This window comes from Lates calcarifer, linkage group LG21 (genome assembly GCF_001640805.2).
Source record: "Lates calcarifer isolate ASB-BC8 linkage group LG21, TLL_Latcal_v3, whole genome shotgun sequence".
NCBI classification, from domain to species: domain Eukaryota; kingdom Metazoa; phylum Chordata; class Actinopteri; family Centropomidae; genus Lates; species Lates calcarifer.
This window is the reverse complement of record NC_066853.1, coordinates 4,409,099-4,432,682: the sequence shown is the minus strand read 5'-3', so window position 1 is coordinate 4,432,682 and position 23,584 is coordinate 4,409,099. Positions and strand designations below refer to the sequence as shown.

The window sequence follows — 23,584 nt, the reverse complement described above, 5'->3', positions numbered from 1 at the left end:
AATTAAAAAAAAAAAAAAACCTGCACACTTCGATCCACACAGTGCTTTCACTTAAGTTTGTGAGCTTTTGGTCTATCAGACCTTCACAACATACAAGAGTCAACAATGAGCAAAATATGGCTTCCATCTGTAGGCCTCACTGTGCTTCAAAACTACAGAGTTTCTACCACCTCTGTGTACACAGGTGTAGTGCACACAGCCAGTGATTAGAAAATGTGACTGTGTATCTTTTATTAATCATTAAATGAAGCAGAGGTAAGTCAAATAATATACAAGTGGCAGAACTGAAATGATAAATTGGTTTGTTGATTGATTGAAAAATAATTAGAAATGATTTTGATAATCAGTTAATCTTTTCAGTCATTTTAAAGCAAAAATACCAATTATCCTCGATTTCCCGCTTCTCATTGGTGAAACTAAATTGACTTTCTCTGGGTCCTGGACTGTTGGTTGGACAAAACATTTTATCCTCAGTGAGACAGTAATCTGATTTAGACATTGCAGTTAATGCAGGTATATGTTGCAACTCCAAGCAGAGTCAGACATTAAGTACAGTTAAAAACAGAATCAACCTTGTTAAAATTATGGTAGGGATTTTGGGGGTGTCAAGAGAAGACAGAGAGCAGCGAGATGAGAAGCAAGCATACATTCCTGAAACTGCTGAAGGGGTTCCTGAACATTTTTGGTAGTGGTACTGCTTACTGGAAACAACTATATATATATATATATATATATATATATATATATATATATATATATATATATATATATATATCTATCTATCTCTCTCTCTCTCTATATATATATATATATATATATATATATATATATGTAGTTGTTTCCAGTAACAAACAACTATCTATATCTATCTATCTATCTATCTATCTATCTATCTATCTATCTATCTCTCTCTCTCTCTCTCTCTATATATATATGTGTGTGTGTGTGTGTGTGTGTGTGTGTGTGTGTGTGTGTGTGTGGGTGGGTGGGCGTGAAGAAAAATAATGACAGGCAGGGAAAGTGTTGACAGTTTTTGTGCGTTTTTTTCAACAGAGTAGTTGTGTGACGGTCCCTTAGCACAGACACCAGAGTAGTGCAGATCGGTGGCGTGTTGGTTTACTTTTGAAGAAATTACGCTAACTTCCTCTGAAAGGTACTGGCTTCATTAGCCACCACAGTAGAGAAGCAAGATTATTTTTTTCCAAAGAACATGTTTTGTGTTTTTAATTAATAATTCCGGACGCACGAATATCGTGGCGTTATGTAAATATGGGTTAGCTCAACTTTATTTTTGACAGGTTTTGTGAACCTGGATTAGCATAAGAGACAGACTCGTTTAACAGGACTGTAGACTGGGAAGAAGAAGGGAGGGTTTTTGTTGTGGTTGTTTTAAGAGGACTGTTGAAATACACTTTAATTCATAGTATCAGACGAAACGTACAGGCTGCAGCTGTCACTGAAGTCGTGTTGTCGTTGTCGCCAATGGAAAGCTCATCAGTGTTTGGTGTTCGTCTGTCCCTGAAGCAAAGATATTTTCTTCTGCTTTGTATCGCTGTCGGAGCCATAATTGTTTATCAGTTTACGAGGTAAGGCGAACTCCTAACAAGTCATTGTCCCACTTTCCCGTCAACTCTTATTGAGGCATGCTTGAAGATGAATTTCTGTGTGAACACCCCGCCCACTGAAACTTGAAATGTTAACGGCAACTTAGTTACGGCCAAGCCTGTGTCGCCTGCCTCAAACTTGAATGCATTTGTTTGGTTATATCACTGTCTATATTCAGCAGTTAGCTCTCGGCTGTACTGCAAATAAACCGATTGAGTCACCTTACCTTTCACCTGCTTCACCTGTTGGCCTGTGGACATTGAACATGACCATGACTTATCAGTGTGTTAGACTTTAGAGGTGTGTTTCAATTCACCATGTAAGTCTTAATTCAAATATTATACTTTGGTCAGGATGAGATGTTAGTGTTGTATTAATCTGCTGAATTATGTACATCGATAGATGTGTACTGTAGTGTAGAGGACACTTCTGTAACATTAGAAACACTGAATAAACTTACATAACTGAACCTGTCAAGTTTTAGCAGGAGGCTCACACCTACTACTGTTCCCATGTTGTGCCTGTACTTTCCAGATTGCATTCAAATACCATGATAACACATGGGCGGCACACCCAGCATAACAGCTACTATTTGCCACCATAATTTCATCAGGTTCTGAGGTGCCTAAGGAGAATATTCACTTCCCATCAGAGAAATATGTCTCAGATGTCTTCATAGCCTTTAATCCAGTTGCTAGTCTAGTCCAACAAGTTCTTTTTCAGTTGCAATTTTTATTTTGCCCCCCAGGAATCGCCCTGAAGCGAGGAGAATGAGCCGCTTGGAGGGTCTGAGGGCCAACTCGTCTCAGTTCACTCTGGAGAGAAAACCCTTCCGCATCCTGGGAGGCTCCATCCATTACTTCCGTGTCCCCAGAGCTTACTGGGAGGACCGGCTGCTGAAGATGAAGGCCTGTGGCCTCAATACTCTCACAACGTAGGCTCCCACTGCAACTTGACTACGTCTTATAATGCAGGATTTTCACTGTTCTTTTTACTGGAGGAACCTGGTTGAATGTACTGAACCGCAAAACACCACAATGATCAGCAACAGATATCTGCACAGATCAGATAACATCTGAGTAAAGAGCAGCAGAGCAGACAGAATTCATGAGTCACAGTTTTATAAATTTCTCTTTAAAGAAAATATAAACTCAAGAAATAAACACAGAAAACTCTAAACCATTAAAATATTAATATCCATTTTATTTTGTTTTTTCAGATATGTGCCATGGAACCTGCATGAGCCTGAGCGAGGGGTGTTCAACTTTGAGGATCAGCTGGATTTAGAGTAAGGAATGATGGAGGGAAGACTTACAGGGAATTCAGAGACTGTTGGGGAGCAGGTAAACTGCTGCAGGTGGCACTGTTGCGCTGCAAAAAGCCTTAGCTCTCCACGGTCTCACACAATTTGATACTACTGACACGGTGTACGTTTACCCTTGCGATACGTTTCTGATTAATTAGTTGTGCACTATCAGTGTCAGTGATTGTTCATTTATTGATTACGGTGGCACTGGTCGATCGAATGTTTTGATCACTGGCAAGTCTAGTGCAATAATGAGACATTCTCTCAAATACTGTGATCTGAAAATAAAAAAGGAACAGTGTGAAGTATTTCAATTTTATTTTATTTGCCATATGCTTTACTGAATATTTTGAATTTGAATCTGTCCCTGCTTTACATCTGCTATTGTAAACAATTAAAATTGATTACAGATAATAAATAGACCCTGAAGAGAACATCCTCTGCACATTTTCTATCCTTCTCTCAGAGCCTACCTCCACCTTGCAGCCAGCTTGGGCCTCTGGGTGATTCTGCGTCCAGGGCCCTACATCTGCGCTGAATGGGATTTAGGGGGACTACCCAGGTAAAAGTCAAGGAGCCATAATTGTGTGTTACCATTGTAGACATTTTGTATTTGCCTCATAGCCACAGTTATGTCGTAATGCATTATTTTAAAATAGCCAGTGGGCTGCTGAGTGAGTTAATCCCTTAAATTGGCTTGGAAATGAATTGTTCAGTCAGGTAATCTGTTAGTTAGCGGTATCTTTGCTGCAGGCTAAATCCATTAAAGTCTTGGAAATAATTCATAGTTTCATTATGTGAATTATTGCAAGTATGCTGTCATCTTCTGTATTTGGCCAATTTCACCAGATGTGTTGCTACATATTGTACAACCGAGAATTTGTCTCAGTAGTGATGGGAGTTTAACATATGTTATACTAAGACAACATGGCTTTACATACAGGATAAGACATATTATGGATGGAGGACATAAATCATATACATTTAACATTTAACACCACTGTTACTCAGATGAAAGTCACTGATGATTTACAGGATTTTTCAGGAGGTATTAGGAGGGATCATAATTAAATCTGACAGTCACATCTCCCTGAAAGGATGAATTCATTCAGTTCTGTAATCAAAATAGATTTAGACAGATAATGGGGGTAAATGTTGGAGGGGAAAAGACTGGAAGTAGGTATTTTTTGAGTAGTTTTGTCCTGAGGGGATGTGAGGTTGAGGTAATATTTATTTGATAATCATCAAAACAGAATGTTTCGAGGGGCATGCAGTGAAGCATGACTTCCTCTGAACTGCATTTTATGATAGTCATGCTTAGGTTGGTGCAATTATCTTTGATAGTTTAAAAACCTAAAGAGAGTTCACAGCACGAGCACTCAGAGGAACTTGGTTTGATATGTTGCTTTTTGCAACATTTTAAAGGTTTTGTTGTGATTTCTTTTCAGCTGGCTGCTACGGGATCAAAACATGAAACTGAGAACAACTTACCCAGGGTTCACTGATGCAGTCAACTCCTTTTTTGATCATCTCATCAAGAAAGTTGTTCCGCATCAGGTACTCTCGATTTTAGCATTATCGAAAGTGAATTGAAAAGCAATTGGACTGAAGCGCACAGTATAAGAAATACAGATGCTAAATATATACACGCTCAAAATAGAAAAGCCATTTCATTTAAACTCTAGTTTTTATGGTGATGTGCATACAGATTTCTGTCGATGCATATTTTCAGAAAATGTCAGAATTCATGCAGTAGTGATGACCTGATTGTGAGCAGAATAAGGCTTAGGGGTTGGATTAAGATAAAAAAGTTTTTATGATAGAATCCTTGTATCTACATTTTTTTCTGTTTTATGCAATATTTTTGTTACCACCTCCTAAAATGTTGTGAAATAACTAGCTGCTGCTGACCATATGGTAACCATTGTTAGCAATTCAGTGCACCATATTGTGCTTGAATTGTTCAGTGTGGCTCCTCCTTCATATTTTCTCTGTTATCAGCTCCATGCATCATTGAACAAGCTCTGATTTCCATTTCACAGTGTTTTTCAAAGTCAGCTGTACTGAGGGGTAGGTATGAATGGTCAAGAACTGGTGCCAAGCCCTAATATGTGTCCTCTGTTCTCTGGCTAATTAATGTGCAGTACTCCAGGGGTGGCCCAATTATCGCAGTTCAAGTGGAGAATGAATATGGCTCATATGCTAAAGATGAAGAATATATGCCTTTCATCAAAGAGGTAAGAAACAAAATTGTAAATTATTTCAACAGTGCCTGATATCTTGTAGATGAGAGTGCACCACTATACCCACTGACTTCTCCCTGCTGTCATTTACTCACTCACTCTCCTTTTCACCCTGTTTCAGTAAATTCAACAATTATATTTCAGAAAGAACCTCCACTGTTTTGTTTAGTTGCCTCCATAATCCCCCTTCTCTCCAGGCGTTACTGTCAAGGGGCATCACAGAGCTGCTGCTGACCTCAGACAACAAGGACGGACTAAAGCTCGGAGGAGTGAAAGGAGGTATTGTCAGACAGGCTGACGGACAAACAAGCCTGTGCATACACACACACCCAAACAAACACACACACATATTCAATATGGTGGTTGGTGTGTAGCGCTTTCACACACAAAGACGAGAGGTCTAAGCCAAGGGTGGCCTGGTGTCAGGCAGCTGCAGCTCAGAACCACATTCTGCACACAAAGGATTCTGTGTACTGTAGTGCCAAAAGGTTGCTCTCGTTGAATGTACACTGGCGTTAAAATTCTTAACTCTGTCTCTATTCCTCTGTGTGTCTATTTTGTTAATGCACATGCATTAATAACCATTGTTTTGAATCCAATTTCCTGTATTTATTGTCACTGCAAACAATGCTCTCATCGCTCACATGATTACAATGCAGGCTCCACCCATTTATTATTTATTTTTTTAATAAACCCTCCTTTGGGAATTCATATAATGTTTGAATGTGTGTCTCTGAAATCATTTTAATAAATTATGCATATTCTGTGCATATTATATATACTGATTTGCATGAGTTTATTTGCGTGTGATGTACTCAACAATGTGAACAGCTGAAGTTCATTGCCATATAGAGGCTTACATTACAACCTTTCAACTTTGGTTTCATATGGACAGCACAGGTATTATGTGGAACTTCTATAAACAGTATTAATTCCTTAAAAGTTTTATCTAGCCAACAAAGAACCTCTATAGAAAGGCATATTTTTGTATTGGTTTGAATTGATGTTTTTAACTTTGTGTTTTGTGTTGTGCTTTTTTTGTCTGAAGCACTAGAAACCATCAATTTTCAGAAACTGAACCTGGATGACATTAAGTATCTGGATGGAATACAGGTGAGTCTTATTTGTACACTACTGCTCAGTGGTTTTTCATATATGTTTGCGGATTTACTAGTTTTCTGATCGAATCAAACTACACTGGATAGATACAACTCTTGCTCTTTCCAATAAAAAGACATGTAGAGAAGACATGTATTCAAGTGAAAATTTAGGGCTACTTACCTACCATAAAAAGAAAAGTTGAAGACGTGAATGAATATTAAGAAACTGGAAGGTCATTCACATGTATTATGTGTTTCATTCAGTGTGTGTGTTGTTTTCCAAAACTGCTGTTACATCAAACCTTTTCTTTTCCCTTCAGCCTCAAAAGCCTAGGATGGTCATGGAGTACTGGTCTGGCTGGTTCGATCTTTGGGGAAACCTTCATCATGTATATACAGCTGAGGGTAAGGATTACTTCGCTTTTACAGAGATAACAAACACTTAAAATTGATAGACAGGTTTTCTTTAGCAAGATGTACAGGATTCCGGATAAGAGTAAGACAAGTGTTCACGTGAGAGTAAGACAGGATGTCTACTGATGGATTCTTTGTTGAGGATGAAACGGTTTCTTTCTGTACAGAAGGTCGATACTACTGGTTAATTTGAAACTGGGGTAAGACAGGTTTTGTGCTGCGAGCCAATACAGAATCTCTCAAGGTAAAACAGACTGTCTTGAAGGTAAGACAGAGTCTCAGAGCTGTAGGGTAAGAAAGGCTTAAGACAGACCTTTTTAGCTGAGAATAAAATAGTCTCTGTGCCAGGGGAGAGACAGGGTAAGGACAAACTCACTGCTGTGGGGGTTGTGTAAGATAAATTCTGCAGGCTGTGTAAAAGCAGTCTCTCTAACACTGTGGTTCCTTTACAAAAGGCACAGAGCCCAGTCAGTGCAGCTGGGGATGCACATCTTAGCATATGGCCATTTCCTCCCTGTTTTGTTGCCTTGTCAGAGATTTATATACTTTTCATGCATGCATGCATGTGAGCCAAGTATCACAAACCAGACTGTGTGTCCCATCCGCTCTTCTTTGTCTCTGGGCCATACTGTGTATTTGATGTTCAGAGGCCAGATTTTCAAACACTGTCTTGTACAGGATTGTACAAAGATGTGCTCCACTGATCCTCACTGACTGTACTGAACTCAGGTGTGAGGTGTTACACTTTGTAGGAGTCCCACTTCCTCTGTATCCACACTCACCCATCTACTACACATACACAGGGATACACACTATGATTTTCTTGCCCTTGGCTGCATTAAATGACATTTCGGTTTTGTGCTTTCTCATTAGTTATCCCTACTTATGCTACAATGTCAGTCACAGGCTGTGTGTTTCTGTGCCACTGCACAAGACAAAATGTGAACCATAACCCTGTGGAGTTTTTTTAAAGTGAAGTTATGTTTACATTCCCACCAAAATGCATTGTGTGGGTCCTCGAGGCCTTGATAAAATGTATTGAAAGCACTTTCTTCCTCGTAAAACATTTGCAGAGCAGATTTTTGGAAGGATTTGAAACTTACACCATTTACATCCATCACTGCTTGCTCGCAGTCTTGTTCATCCTGTTGGGGCATTGCTACATTTCTTGGCTCTGTATCACACCAACTGCCGATCATTGCAACAGTGTGAAACCATTGGTAAGATTAGGTATCACATCACCCTCATGCAGTGGTGGAAAGAGGATTCAGATCTTTAGCAATACTTGGTTTTAAGTAGAAGTCTTGCGTTCAAAATTTTACTCAAGTAAAAATAAAAGAATTTTGAGTAGGATTTACTTTAAGTATCAAAAGTAAAAGTCATGTTAGCCTATTTCATACTATTATATACTGTATATGTTATATTACTGGATTACTATTAATGTGTGAGCCCTAAGTACTTTATGTGCTTGGGCAGTATAGTCTCTTCAGACAAATCTGGCTACAGCTGGGGCCTAAAAGCCTTACCTTCTTAAAACAAGTGAAAAAAAGTGTAAATACAGAAAGAGTGTGTCATGCTCGATAAATTACAGTTATCTTCCAAAAAAGCAGTTAAATACATATTTTTTTAAGTAATCAATTCATCCATTAATTGTTTTAGTTATGTGTCACAAACACAAAGACCATAAGCTATTTAAAGTGAAACGCCAATGGCTAACTCATAGTATTCTAAGAAATGTCCAACAATACCAGCCATATACCGTGGTCCACATGCTACAGCCAGGAAGGTGATATTTTGAGTAAAATGTACAGTCATGACATAAATGATAGCACCTGTTTCACAGTTGTAAAGATTAATGGCAGTCACACACCCTGCTATCACCATCTCGAGCGCTCTCAGAAACATCTCATTTCGAACACACAGTGCAGAGCCTCAAGCCTCCTTTTTACTCTGTCATTCCCAGCAGCCATACACATCATCACAAAAAAATGTTCTGAGAATGAAAGGGCCAGCAGTCTTACTTCTTTAAGTATTTTCTCCTCAGTGAGGAAGCGAAAAAGAGAATTTAAAAAAAGACCCTTGCCATGCAGAAAGTGTCACAGCTATGAAATGAACACTGGAATATTCAGAGGGGATTCATGTCCTTGACAGTTCAGTGCTCTGCAGACTGCAATACACCCAGCAGTCGGTCACAGCCAGTGCCACCACCATGAAACCAACCGAGTCCCGCTCTGTCACTCACCCTGCTCAATTGTTATTCACTGAGGCTCATGCCCTTGATTCAAATCATTAAAGTCAGTCCAATTTGACTGCTAAAGTCCAATTTGAATACTTAATTACTTGCTCGGCCATGTTCGCTGCAAAATGTAGGTAGCTAATTTGTGCAGGGAGGTAGGCAATTTTTTATGGGTGTGAGCATTGCCCCGTAATGAATTATAGTAACCTGTAATAGGATGTGTAGCTGAGGTCCGTCCATGTTTCAATTGAAGTGGAATTGAGGGCAATAGGATTATTGAAACAGTGGCTCCGGCTTGTTAAAGCTGGAGTCAGATGGATTTTTTTTCCCTTCTTGTTACTGATGGGACTAAACGTTTAGTTTTGCGATCATTATTCTCAGCTTTACTCACCTTTCAAATCAGAATAATTAAGCTAATTTGTACGTTATGTATTAAATGGGATTTATGGGTTTCTTTCACTTTTTTAAACAGACATGATACCTGTGGTGACAAAAATCCTTGAACTGGACATGTCCATCAATCTCTACATGTTCCATGGAGGGACAAATTTTGGCTTCATGAACGGGGCATTTGCTGTTGGAATACCAGCACCCAAACCTATGGTAACAAGTTACGGTACGTGTGATTAATCTGTTCTTTATGTTTGAATAAACAAATTTCCCTTTAAGAGACAGGAGAAAAATTAGTATATGCAAGGTTGCGTGGTCAGGGTTCATGCCCCAAGAATTCAACACGAAACTGCTGAAAATACCCAGCTACGTATTAATTAGTGGCACTTAAACTGGTTTTAATTCTACACCAAAATGGACAATGTACCAGCTGAAACAAATATATAAAGGATATTTTAAATATCTGTGGATAGTTCTTCCCATACTGTGCAGCCTCTGACCTTTGGCTGCTTGGAAATTTGAATATGCAGAGCGCACTAATGAATTCACTACCTAATAAAATGCATGGGAAATGTAAATTAAAGATGGTACAATGGGTTTTATATCTTCCCCTAGGGTACTTCACATTGTAATGACCTCGATTTTCAGGAATGAGGAAAATTCTAAAAAGTGCTCCATGGTAGCGAAGGCCACCTCTGACCTTCAGCACTCTTCATACTTATATTTACTCCTCTGAATGCCTTTTACCGTGTTGCCTCAAAAAGCTCCAATTTCTGTCAAGATAACCCAAAATGTGTCTCGGCCCGCTAGCTGTCTCAAGATGTTTGATAGTGGAGCACGGTGAAAGCATCTGCTACGGTAAGTGGCATCCCTGCCTCTCCCCGGCTCCTGAGCCTGCTGTTCTGATAGCGCATTATCTTTCAGATTACGATGCTCCATTATCCGAGGCTGGGGATTACACCACCAAGTACCATCTTCTGAGGAATTTATTCAGCCAGTACCACAGTGAGTGTTGTGTGTTGTTGCTGAGACGGGCCCCACATCTTCTGTCTCTCTTTCTCTGCCTCTCCTTTCATCTCCCCACTTAAGTTAATTCTCCTTGTAGAACCTGTTCTCTGTTGGCTAAAGCAGGATAACTTTGCATATGATTACAAGCACTGGTTAGACATGGGGGTTTTGTGTGTTTGTGCATGGGTGTGAGATTTCTGCCCAAGTCAAACACCCTCAGTCACTGCCCATTGTGAAAATGACATACTAGGCCTTGTATCATGTTTATTGCTTATGCAATTTTCTCTCTTTGTAAAACAAGGCTTTTGTAGAAGCAGAAGTCTCAAGTGTTTTGTGGCCAGCAGTGGACATGTAGCTTTTGGCAATCTGGGATTGAATCCAGCACAACAACATAATAATTTGTCTAGTGTTTTGGTGATTGAAGGTAGTTTGAAAGGCTGCCTGTGCGTGATTCATCCTTATGTTTTGTAGTCTGCTGAACAATGAGCAGTGGCCTGGATATGTGAGAGAATCTGAGAAGGCTTTGTGTTCTATAGCATCCACAAACACATGACCTAATTTTTTAATTAGATCAGCTTGATATTTCATTATTGTTTGGTTGTCAAATCGTGTACATTGTGTCAGTTACTCTTGCCCTGTGGTGCTGTTTTTGCGTAACTTGGCATGGATTCAGGCTAATCTGTCAAAGGTCTAACACTGATATTTGACAGCAACATAGCTCTTAAAATAGACTTGTGGCATACATGCTTTGGGGTTTTCTCATTATTTCAAAGCTGTTAGAAGCTGCAAAAAAAGAGCTGCGCAGGCATCTCGACTCTTATGCAGGCATCTGACGCTTACTATTGATGTTACCAGCTTAACTTAAAGCATTTCAGCATTTTCAAAAGTCTTAATTCTTGTAATCATCAGTCGACAATCTTCTGTGAAGAAAGTCAAATGTCAAGTATAAGCAAATTTGAACCCCACCAGCATGTTACTCCGTCCCTGCAATATACTGACACTGTCTATTCTGTGAAGGATGATTTGGATAATTTGGGATGATATGGGCTTTACTGTAGGATAAATTCCAAATCTGCGACATAGCTCCATATACATGCCTATTCATTGCACACTCTGGCTTGTGAGTTTAGAGAGCCATTTAGGAGAGGGGTGTCGGCCATTATCCTCCAAGCTTTCCTTAAGTGATCCAGCTGTTACCACTTGGTGATAAGGAAATGCTGTCAAGCCTTTTCCAGAGGGAGCGCTGGTGTCTCTGCGTGCTTTAACACCTTTAAAAGCTGTTAGAGGGCATGGGCAACCACTGTTAATTGTTGTAAAGAGACTGTTTTGTAACGTAGAGTACAAACTAGATGCTGCTGTGGAGGGTAAATGGCTCCCCCAAGGAGTCCTAAAAGCAGTTTCCAAGGGACAAGTTATTTTTATGATTGGTACTGAGTGGTTCACAGGCTGGAGAATATGAAGACTTTGACAAGAGAATGCAGAATGGCACAGTAAGGCTGCGGCTTAATAGCCTGGTGTCTATTAAAACACTGTGGAGAAGGAGGTCTAATAGCTATTTGTGTTTGAGTAAATTGTTGAGGGCTAAACTTAAGTTTAGCAGACAATAGTTATAGGAAACATCCCTCTTTGTTTATTGCAAGCTGTAGTCAAATACTAGGCTTTTAGACTTTGTTTAAATTTTTAATTTAGCCAGAAATCTTTTTCTCTCTCTCTTAAATGAGATTATGTAGGTGTCTAGCTGCAGAGGTGTGCATTTTAAGGTGTGTGGTTTTATAGCCTTGACAAGTTTTTAGAGATTTTCTAAAGATCAGCAGTTTCTGTCTCTAAGTCTTCTCTCTCCATTCATAGGCCAATCTATGTGACTGAATTTTCATATGCTTTACATGTGTAATATTTGCACATAAGTAAACACATGAAGTAGATGTCTCTGTTTTTCATCGTCAAAAAAAATGTATACATTGTTTAAGGAGCCATACAGGAGTAGTTTGAGACCCTGGGTAAATAAAGGATAAAGAAAATGAGGATAAATTGATGTAAAGTAAACAAACTGCAGCCTAGCCTCATTTTTCCTCCTTGTGTTTTTTTTTTTCAGTCCAGCCTCTCCCTGAACTGCCCTCTCTCCGGGAGAGGAGAGCATACCAGCCTGTTGTCATCCAGCAGCACCTGTCTCTGTGGGACAGTCTGCATTTCACTGACAAGGTAAGCTACAGACGCGCAGAGAGTGCCAAAATTCCAGGCACAAAAATAATAAACACCATCCATGCAGCATTGTTGAAAACAGAGCTACAAGGTTATTTACAGACAACAGTAATACATAAAATACTTAATACATAAAAGCCAATCAAATAAACTCAAAAGAAAATATGCTGTTAATTATGTGAGTCCTTGCCTTACAGTACCCACAGTTACAGTGGCACAAGCTCCTTATCACATCTGTCTACACATGGTAGAATTTCTGCTTGCCTTAGTTATTACATATTAAGTCTTCAAACTCCCTGTTTTTGTTGCCAGCTTTGCTAGCTATAATCTTCTACAGTCAATCAACATTAGAAAATGATGCCTCAATTTGATTACCTCAAAAAAAAAAATAAACATCATGGTGTCACTTTTGTTTCTACATTGAATTGAGCGACCAAAGTGAAGAGAAATGGCAGGATGTACAGCAGCATATCTTCCTGGCTGTGATTATTTGAAAATGAGGTTGCAACTGCCGGAATGGTTCCTGCAGTTCACGTGCCGATGTATTGCTGGGCAAGATATTGAACTCCAATTTGCCTTCTATGGCATATTATCAGTGTGTGTGAATGGGTGAATGTGACCTGCAGTGTAAAGCACTTTGAGTGGTCGACATGACTAGAAAACTTCTATATGAATGCTGTCCATTTACCAGCCCAATTTCATGGACCAATTTAAGAAATGCTCCTCCCTCAATGAACATCTTCTGGTGAGGTGCTCCTGAGCAAAACATTCTCTCTCCACTGCACCAGCGGCATGACGAGAGAATCTCCTCTGGTCAAACAAGAAACAGACATGATGACGCCCTCCAAACAACCTGTTTGGAGGGCGTCATCATGTCTGCTTACTTTCATGTCCACCAGTGTAGATCAGCCATTTAAATGGTGCTTATCAGTGGCATTGATATTCAGACCAGATGTAGCATGTCTGGCAGTTGCTTACAACATTAATTATTCACTCCTTGTTGCAACAATTTGCTTCCCTCTGAGACGACAATTACTTTGCCCCTGACCAACCACACACCCTCATTTAAAAAAGAAGCGCTTTCTCTTCACTGGCTTCAGAGAGACTAAGTGGGATGTCAGAGTTTGATATTGTATCTGTGTGTTTGGAGGTAGGTGGTTAATCGTGTCATAGCAGGGAGTGTTTATTGTCTTGTGAAGAGCGTATAATGCACCTCCCAAGGGTGTGCAAAAAGAATGTTGTTGAATAAAAAGAATTGCTCTGAATGCCAGACAGGAGAGCTTCATTAGGTTTGATAAATCATCACTTTCGATGAAGCCATCTTGCAGGATATTGTGTGGCAGAAATCATGAGATCCTCTCGGTTTTGAGATTCTCTGTTTTCCCTTTAAATACAGAAAACTTTATCTCACCATTTCACAAAACGTCTCTAAAAGAATGAATTTCAGCAGCACATTCTAACACCTGTTTTAAGAGGTACACAGTATGAACAACAAACCCTCTAAGAATTTGTCTCACACTCTTCTTTTACACATTTTTTTAGCCTTTCAAGTCAGTGAGGCCGGTGAACATGGAGAATCTCCCTGTCAACAATAAAAACGGTCAGTCATACGGCTACACACTGTATGAGACCACCATCACCAGTGGAGGAGCCCTCAACTCAAGAAACAACATCAGAGACAGAGCCCTGGTGAGAACAGGAAGACAGACAGCAACATAATACTTTCAAAATCACACATTTACACTGTTTTTTTGCAAGAACATTTGCACTTGGAAAGCCGTAATCTGCTTGTTAAAAATCACACCCCTGTACTCGTGGAGTACAATTAACAAGCTCTGTGTGCATGTGTGGATGTCTCACGGCTCTTGTACTCGTGGAGTACAATTACAAATAACAAGCTCAGGCTGCGACCAGTTGCTCTGGTATTAATGTCACACAGTTATAAGAGAATGCAGTTCTCAAAAGTTAATGTCCAAAAACTTTGGTGACGGATTGAAGGCAGTGAGAAGACAAATAAGTTTGACTCAAATGCGTATTTCACTCACATGAGGTTTAAGAATATGTTTTTTTGTGTGTGACATCAATAAGCTGGGAACAAGCTTGTTGATCTTCTGAGCCTTTTCTCTGTCTTTGTTGTGTATTTACTTTAGCAACATAAATGGTTACACTTGTTTCTGATGTGGTTAATTTCATTGTTCAACATGATTTTCTGCATTTTCTGCACTTCCCCCCCCCCCTAGGTTTTTGTGGACAAACATTTCGTTGGTGTTCTCGGATTATAAGATACAAGAACTAGCACTCCCTGATGGGAAGGTACTGTGTGTGTATGTGTGTGTGTGTTTGTATCCTTCTGTATGTAATCTAGACCCAGTCTGCTGCCAGCTTCTTTCAAAAGGATAAGGTTGTTAATATTTAACTACATGCAGCATGTGAAAGCTTCAGGGGATCATGATAGATGTTTTGGCGGCAAGGTGGCAGTATTAAACGAGCAGAAAATCAATGAATGTTTATCTTAACAAAATTGAAAAGTCAAATTCAACCTTAGAGAAAAGTGCACTTAGATCAGCCATGATCTGTTAGTCAAATCAGAGCAGATCAAAGGATTATTTACCTGTATTTTATTTTTTGTTAATTCTTTCCATTGAGTATAATTGCTGAATCTAAGTAGTGCTACACATGTTTAATGTATTTTCCCACTGAAGGGAAGAAGAACTTTAGGTTTACTGGTGGAGAACTGTGGAAGGGTGAATTATGGGAAAACCCTGGATGAGCAGCGCAAAGGTACAAATTGTTCCACAAACCGATGACATTTTTACATGTTCAGTTAGCACATGTTTTTCCAAATCATCTTTTTCTTTTGAGACCTACAAACAGTATCTCAAGATCTATCTGTAAGAAAACTGAAAGCAGCTTTGACTTATCTTTCAGGTCTGGTTGGAGATATCGAGTTAAACACGCGGCCCCTCAGAGACTTCATTATTCACAGTCTGGATATGAAGCCAGCCTTTGTAGATAGGTTTGTGTCTTTTGATTATTATACTGTTTCCCTCTGTGTTTGTGTTCCTCTGCCATTAAACCAGCTTGATTCTGATTCTACCCAGGTGATTATTACCCTGTTAAACACAATTATGGTGGGAACGTGATGGCAAAATGTGAGAATCATAACACAGACTTTCAATTCAGTATCTCAGTTTCTCAGTTTGTTATCATCTGTTAACATCTTAAACTGTAAGCCGTACAGTAGGAAGATTGAAGACACAGTTGAAGTCATTTAAGATGGCTGGAAATATTCAAAAGACCCAACATGGTAGAAAATATTTTACCTTTCTGGAAATAATAAGAAAAACACCACATGAAAAAAGCTAGGTGTTTTAGTCAGCAGCATGCATTTGACAGCATGAATGTAAAATTTCAAAGTAATGTGTTAATATGCCATTTCCAAGAGCTCACAGAGCCAGAACATACTTTCCAAATGTGTTGGTCCCTGAGACACACTGAAAAATTATTAATAACCATCATTAGAACTGAACTTTCAGCATAGTTATTATATACTACAATATAACATTTACTAAAGAATTGACAAGATAATTGAGTCAACACTGAGACACTGACTTAATGAACTGTACATTGTGGGAGCCTTGCATTCAAGGCCAGCACACTCAAATGCATCACCAACTAACAAGCTCAGAACATAATGTAGATTGCTGTTCAATGGAAAAGGTAAAATGCTTGTGAGTCATTACATTGGGACAAGCTTGGAAGTGCTGGATGCCAGGGGGTGTCTTAGATGCAAAATGTCTATTGCAAACTGTTAAACATGGTGGGGGACCTTTTTAATGTGGCACCCATCCCATAATATTCATTAAGTCTGGTAATTTCCCTACATGGAAATTCAACAGCTGTGCATTATAAGGTCATTTTGCAGGAGCCAGTGCTCCCCAGGGTGCAAATACATTTCCTTCATAATGTTTCCATATCACAGGATGATAATTCTTGTACATCACATGCAAGATTTGTGTCATTAACACTTCATTTTTAGGTGTTTTCTGAAATCCATTACCTCCTGAATGTAACTCATACTTGCACTGATAGTAAACATCAGCGTCACCAGGATTATCTGACATTCTAGTGAAATCAGAGGTTTGAATTTGTACATAGTTGAATATCATCTATGCTCAGGTCTCTCCTTGTGTATTTCAAAACTGTAATTTCTTTACCTCAGCACCATCCTGAAAATGTCAATGCTCGAAGCTCTGAATGAATGAACACTGAAATAACAGAGGAAGGAATTTTGGCCTTATATCATGGCAACCTTTTCAATTTACTTAGAGGCAAAATATAACCTATAGCCAAAACAAAAAGACAGTGAATCTGAATATTTCCCCTGCCATCCATGTCCATACTTTCACTTGACATTTACTGCAGGCAAATAAATACTGTAGAAATGAAATGATATACTGCTGGCTGACAAACAGGCCTCCTAAAAGTCAAGAAGAGAGAGATTTGTGCTTGAATAGCATGGAACTTGTTAAAAGTGTAATCTATGAGGACTGTATCCTGCAACGTATTCTCCTTTTACAGACTTGAGAATTCAGGCCACTGGCTGCCCATGCGTCAGCGGCCCTCCTTCCCAGGGTTTTTCCAGGGCAGACTCTATGTGAACACCTTTCCTAAAGACACCTTCATCAAACTCCCTGTAAGTTGGACAGTCAAAAAAAAAGAGACGTTAACTTTACTCAACACTTCACTTTCTGTTAATACTCTAAAATATAATTTACACACATTTTGGTAGAGGAACACTGACACTTCTTCACCACACAGACACAATAAATTCTTCCTTGTACATCAAATAGAAATTTAGACACCAGAAATGCAGATTCAATGTGAGTTTATCCACATCTTTTATTTGATCCTTATACAAACAAATAGTACAATAGACTTTGGTTTGGTCATTATTTTAACTCAGTTAGTCTTAACTTCATTCATGATACACATCTGCAAATGATTTTTTTAAATTTTGACTATGTCCCCAGAGAACAGCTCTTTGAGAAGCTTAACTGAGTGCTAGCTCACTCATAATCCACTGGATATATTTATACAATAATGCATAAAAATGTAAATTCCTGTTTAGTCTGATAGTGAGAACACCTTGATCTTGAAAGGCTCTTCACTGAAAAATATGTTCAGATGATGATCCCATTCTCATGCAGTTACACATAATGCAGTTGTTGATAGGTCAAGTGCTTCTTGACTTGTCATTTTCCCTGTTGTTATACCAGCAGTTTTCTTTCTCAGATTTTCATATTTCCAGTGCAGGTGGTAGAGACGTTAAGAGCCATTATTAACAGCAACCCAGGATGGGTAAAGCACAAGATGCAAATCATGATAGAGGGGAAGGCTTTCAATGTGTTGTTGGTAGTCATCAACATGTTTCCTTGGCTGAACCTGCCTGTTATTATGGTGATCAGTAACTGGTTGTGTTTACAGGGGTGGATTAAAGGTGTCATCTTTATCAATGGCAAGAATCTTGGACGTTACTGGTCCATTGGTCCTCAGCAAACTCTCTATGTTCCAGGCCCCTGGCTTCACAGAGGGGACAACCAGGTACTTCTGTCTTATCTGTTACTTACACTTGCTTACTATGCAGTGGATACTTTTATCAAAGTCAACGCAGCACATTTTAGCATTGATGACCTACAGTAATCTACAATCTACCTACAGTATTTGGTGTATAATTATGTATCCACACAGGCCATCGCCCATGTCCACACACACGTTTGCTTCACCATGAAAAATGGCAGCCAAATCCTCAAGACCTTGAATTAGAAACGACATTTTGCCACATTTGCTAAGGGCTAACAATTTCAACTGTCTGTTAACTTGCCGAGCATTTTCTTGCTTAATTGATTGGTTGTTTTGTCAGTAAAATGTCATAAAATAACATTGTGACAGTGTAAAATGCCTTGTTTTGTTTTGAAGTCCAAAACCCCAAGTTGCAATGATATAAAAGAGTGCAGCTTTGGCAGATTTTCTTACAGGTCTTATGAGTAGTATCTTCAGTCATGTGCTCTTCACCCCCAATAATGCAGCAAAGTAAAAGCATATCACAGGTCAGCAATTACAGTATTACAGCTACTGATATTCATCACCCTGTAGCTTTGATATTGTCGACCTCTGCAGCACTTTCTGGAAAAGGCCTGAAGCTACATCTGCTGTATTTCTCCGTTTCTTGCCTTTTCCAATTTTTACTGTGAGTGCGCATATATTGACATTAGAGCTCAACCACCCACTCTCTGTCCTTTTCTGACCTCTCTAAGCTATTGTGTGTGTGTGTGTGTGTGTGTGTGTGTGTTTTCATCACAGGTCATAGTGTTTGAAGAACAGGAAACAGATGGTAAGATCCAGTTCACCAGCAGCCCTGACTATGGCATGGCTGTTGATGTCCAGTGAGGACAGGAGGTCAGAGGGGAGGGTGGAGGAGGAGAGGAGGATGATGGGAGAGTGGCTGAGGAGGACAGGACTGAGACGTGAGTTTCGTCTACTCGGGCACCGACACCCAGCTGCAACCAGCAGCACTCAAACGTGACACACGTCAGCAAACATGACATTTTGTGTCTTACCTGAAGACAACAAAGCAGCAGCAGTGTAATTAGCTTCCTCACAGCAGTTTCTCATTTAGTGACAGCATTTAAGACATTCTCTGGAATCCTTTTATTCAGTTTAGCAACAGTATCTTTAACCTCCACTCATACACTGGATAATATGAGACCATGGGACTGTGACAGAGAATCATCTTGGTTATAATAAGGTGTTAGAGAATATCCTCCACTTAATTTATAAATTATATCCAGGCTGTATAAAAAATATGTGAATAAAGACTGGTTTGACCTGTGTCAGTAGCCAAGGCCAAGGAAGCTTGTGAACTGATTTATTTATCCTGCATATTGAGAGCCTGTTTGATACATGTAACACTGAATGCTTTTCAAATCTACCTCCTAATGATATGCTGCGAGCACTTGCGGAGGAGTCAAGTTCACAAGCTGTGTTTGGAAATCATTTTTTGAAAATGCATCCGTCGTGTGTGGTGCTAAGCAGCCTCAATACCAACACAATTATTTTCTGTAAAGATTGATTCCACAGTAAAACCGTGCTGTCACATTTGAAGACTAGGGTTCTACATTTAGGTAATGTATAAAGTGATAGGTAGGTTTCCCATGATGCTGAAATACTGGAGTCTGCTGCACCAGCTTATAACCAAACTGTTTGCTTAGTATTTATGCATCACTAAAACCATTTTAACTTAGTGATGTGTTAATAAGCTAATATTAGGTAAAATTGGGTAAGGTAATAATTTAGTGGCAACCACATAGTGTAGTTCTTAAGTAGAAAAGAGCTATTACTAAATTCTGCTGTGTAGCTATTTAACATCAGAAAAGTAACATAAAAGAATATAATATGGTCTGACATCACACTGATGAAATGCTGTTTAATACACATGTTAACTAAAAGATTTAAAGTGACATTTACATAAATTACAAAACATTACACGATAGACCAAATGTTAGGTTAGCATAATCACATATTTATGTAAGACAAGCATTTTGGGAAGGAACTTGGGAAACAGAGTATAAAGACAGAATACTCAGGACCAGGTGAGGTTCTTCTCAGTTGTTTATTTCTCTTGATTCAACTAACATCTTTCTCTGAGACAGAACTGCTGTGGCAAATAAACAACCTTAAGAGTCACATGCATAAAATGTGAATCACATGAGGCTGGAACATGACGGTGGGGATGAGGAAAAGAGAGGACTTGTGTGTAAAGTGTATTGTGCCATAGAGAAGCCCTCAGAGGGTAATGCTCATTAACTGACATTAAATACTGGATAACCTGTACTGCTAAAGTTGATGGTAGGTTGGTTGGTTCTTGTAGACTAATTCCTTAGATAGGCTATTGCTTGATGCATCATCTGTTGGAGTCCGAGTCATTTCAAATAAGATGTCGGACAGCATTGTAACATCACTTTCAAGGTGAGGCCTTTTGAATTGTTCAGCTGCTTCAGGACACACCACAGTGAGTAACATCACAGAATCTCATTTCACCAATCCAACCACGTTGATCTGTGTGCCACATGACATTTGTTTTCTTGTATCTTTACCAGAGCGACACTTAGGATAAGATGAGAGCAGGAATTTAGCTTCACTTGAAAAGTAAATGATATACTACAACATTCAGGAAAACCTGTTAGCACAAAATGAAAACAAGTTGTGCATCCTTTTTAAATGATAGTGTTCAAATTAAGTTGTTTACACACTGGCATTTTTCCATTTTGGACTACAATTCTTAATTTGTTTCAGTGTGAAAAAACGTTCCAATGGATTCATCATTCATTTAGATTAAAAGCTGACCACTCAAGGAGATCCACAGCAGTGCCATAAAATTGATGGTGTGTGTGTCTGCCTGCTGGTAGTGCTGACCCATTATTGATCCATATGATAATCCCTGTGTACAGTATAACATGTGTGCATGCTATTTTTGAGAGCAGCTGGAGAAATACAGATTTTATGGGCAAACACTGCAATGGTTTAATTGCACATCCACACTTGAAATAAATACATAAATATATTAAATTTGATCTTTAATAAATAATGGGAGGCCAGTTGAAGAATAGAACAAATCCAAAGATAGTCTGTGATCTCCATGGCTGAACCCTGTGCAGTGTAATATCATGCAGTCAATGAAAAGAGCCAGTTTGATGAGAGATACAATACAGCCATTGTCTGAATGCGTTTCTTATCATATTCCAAGTGAAATATGTAATAACATGGTTTCTCTGGCTGATGAGCCCAAGAGGCTGTAACGTCTTTGTAAGTTTTCATACTGCAGCAGTGTATTTTGGGTCGTGTGTGTTGAAGGGGTGAGGGATGGTGGTGGTTGGGGGGGGGTACACAGATAATCTGGCACCAGTACAGAGGCTCAGTGTTTGAATTATCTCGAGCTACTTCTGCTGGGCAATGTTAGATAAGAGCCACCACTGTGTATTGCACTAGACAGATGATTTATCAAGTAGAGGAGAGAATCTATTATATGAGGTGTAGAATAACTTTGTTACAGTGTTCAGGCATACAGCGTCATAGCTACTGATGACTATCGTTAAAGCTGCAGTGACTCCCTTCTGTGATCCAGTTCATGTACAACAGATGGATGCTAATATAGAAAGAACCGAGGAGATACCGGCATCAGTCCACAAAACTAAAGATGGCAACATTGCTACCAAATCATTGGCAAAAAAAAAAATAAGATTTTTACTTTTGTTGTGCTTTTCTTTAGCCTGCTGTCACTTCAGAGTATAGCATGTATAGTCTATTTTCATATATGGACATTTTTACAGAAAAAAAACAACATATTTTGGGGCCATGCATAAATTATTTTCATCTATTATTCATAGCTTACACCAGCTGTCAGGAGGTGAGTTGTAGCCTGAGTGCCTAAATTTATGATTTAAAGTATATTTTTCAGAGAGGAGAGGGACTGACAAGCCTATTAAAACCAAATTTGTGGGCGTTGATGCTGTGTCATCCTGCGCTTTTTTAATTGTTGCACACAGCCTACCCTTGTAAACCTGTGGCTCATGTATGTATACATATATGAGTGTGAATAGACAAGAGGAAATATTAAATGACACACTGTTTCCCCGCAATGTCAATGAATGACACTGAAAACAAAAACTAACATCAGCGCTCATAAGTCTTACATGTAGCTGATTTGATGTTCTTGTCTATGCCTCATGACCAAATGTTACCAAATGAAAGTGATGTGCTATTACTCTTCCCATGTGTTGAACCTAGAGTGAACCTGTGTCTTGTTGTGTGGGGTGAAGGGACTTTGTTTTTTTTTTCTTTTCTTTCTTTTTACATATAAATACAGTAATTACAATGCTTTTGTCAAAATTTTTTCCTCTGATTGTTCTCATGTTGAATTACTATTTACACATATTGCCAACACGGCAACATTGTTTGTGTGTGTGTGTTTTTTTCTTTTTTTAAATTGCTACGAAGAGTGTTACGATTTGGATGTTTTACACATATGTTTCAGCTCCCAAGCACAATAAGGGGAACAAATCAATCTTCAAGTGTATGGGGTGGCTTGAATGCATGGGTTACAATGACACTAGAAAATGAACAACGATAACCCAGGAGCAAATGTAGGTAAGAGTCAGTAGTATTTAACTAGCAAGTATGTCAAGTGCCAAACCAATTAAATTAAAGCAAACATTTCATAGTTATCAAAAGAACATTCCATCCCTTGCTATGTTTGTGTTTGCTCAAAGGAAAATCCACGAGATATGTCCTTGGAGTCGTGTTTTTATCCAGGCTGATGATGTAGGCCATGTCCTTAAAATCCAAGAGGCATTTCTCTTTTGTACCATGTGCAGATCCAGACAGTATGTGTTTTATTTCCCTAAGTGTTCTTTGAGGTGAAGGATATTCTTGCTTGTTTGGTTGAATCCACTGGCTGTATGCCTTTCATGTTGTGCTGTCTCTTTTGTTAAGTTGTCCTAAGCCAAGGGTGCAGGTCACAATTCTCCGTACCGACCCCTGTGAGGTGTCCTTTATGTGGTCCTCCTCTGCACTTTAATCCCAACAAATAACCTCCCCCTCTCACTTATCTGTGCTTTCATATGATACATTTGTACTGTTTTAGTTCATTTTTGAAAAATGTCAGATTCAGTCAAGAGGGTTAAATCCCCCTTTCAAAGGCTCCCACTTCCTTTTTTTCTGGTGATTAAGACATGAGCGCTGGTTGCACTTATCTATGGGACTCAGCTGTTTTCTTCCTCTGCAAGTCCAAGGCCGACCACCTGCAACAGAAAAGATTAAGATATGCTGAGAAAGAACGTTAAGGCTGCTTAATTTAAGTTAATTGAACCTGTTCATTTCATCTGTGACATTTAATAACAGACAACATCTGCTGTATTTAACAGAAAGCAGACTTGGTGAGACCAGGTGAAAATAATCATCACATTTCTGTTTCCCCTTTTAAATTCACTTCATTCCAAGATGAAACTGACAGAGAAAAGAGGTT

General features: G+C 39.1%; 1 protein-coding gene and 1 pseudogene across 5 annotated transcripts in view; one reads left to right on the top strand and one right to left on the bottom strand.

Annotated features, from left to right (window-relative positions):
* The first annotated feature begins 1,047 nt into the window (after positions 1 to 1,047).
* On the top strand, positions 1,048 to 19,411 carry LOC108898827 (beta-galactosidase-1-like protein 2; annotated as a pseudogene).
* Positions 19,412 to 19,973: 562 nt separating this feature from the next.
* b3gat1a (beta-1,3-glucuronyltransferase 1 (glucuronosyltransferase P) a) overlaps positions 19,974 to 23,584 on the bottom strand; it is a 71,176-nt gene continuing 67,565 nt past the window's right edge. For all 5 annotated transcript variants that reach the window (XM_018698894.2, XM_018698897.2, XM_018698898.2 and 2 more), the window contains one exon: positions 19,974 to 23,360. In XM_018698894.2, the coding sequence (XP_018554410.1) occupies positions 23,322 to 23,360 (39 nt within the window). In that variant the 3' untranslated portion in view covers positions 19,974 to 23,321. The remainder of the gene's footprint in view (positions 23,361 to 23,584) is intronic.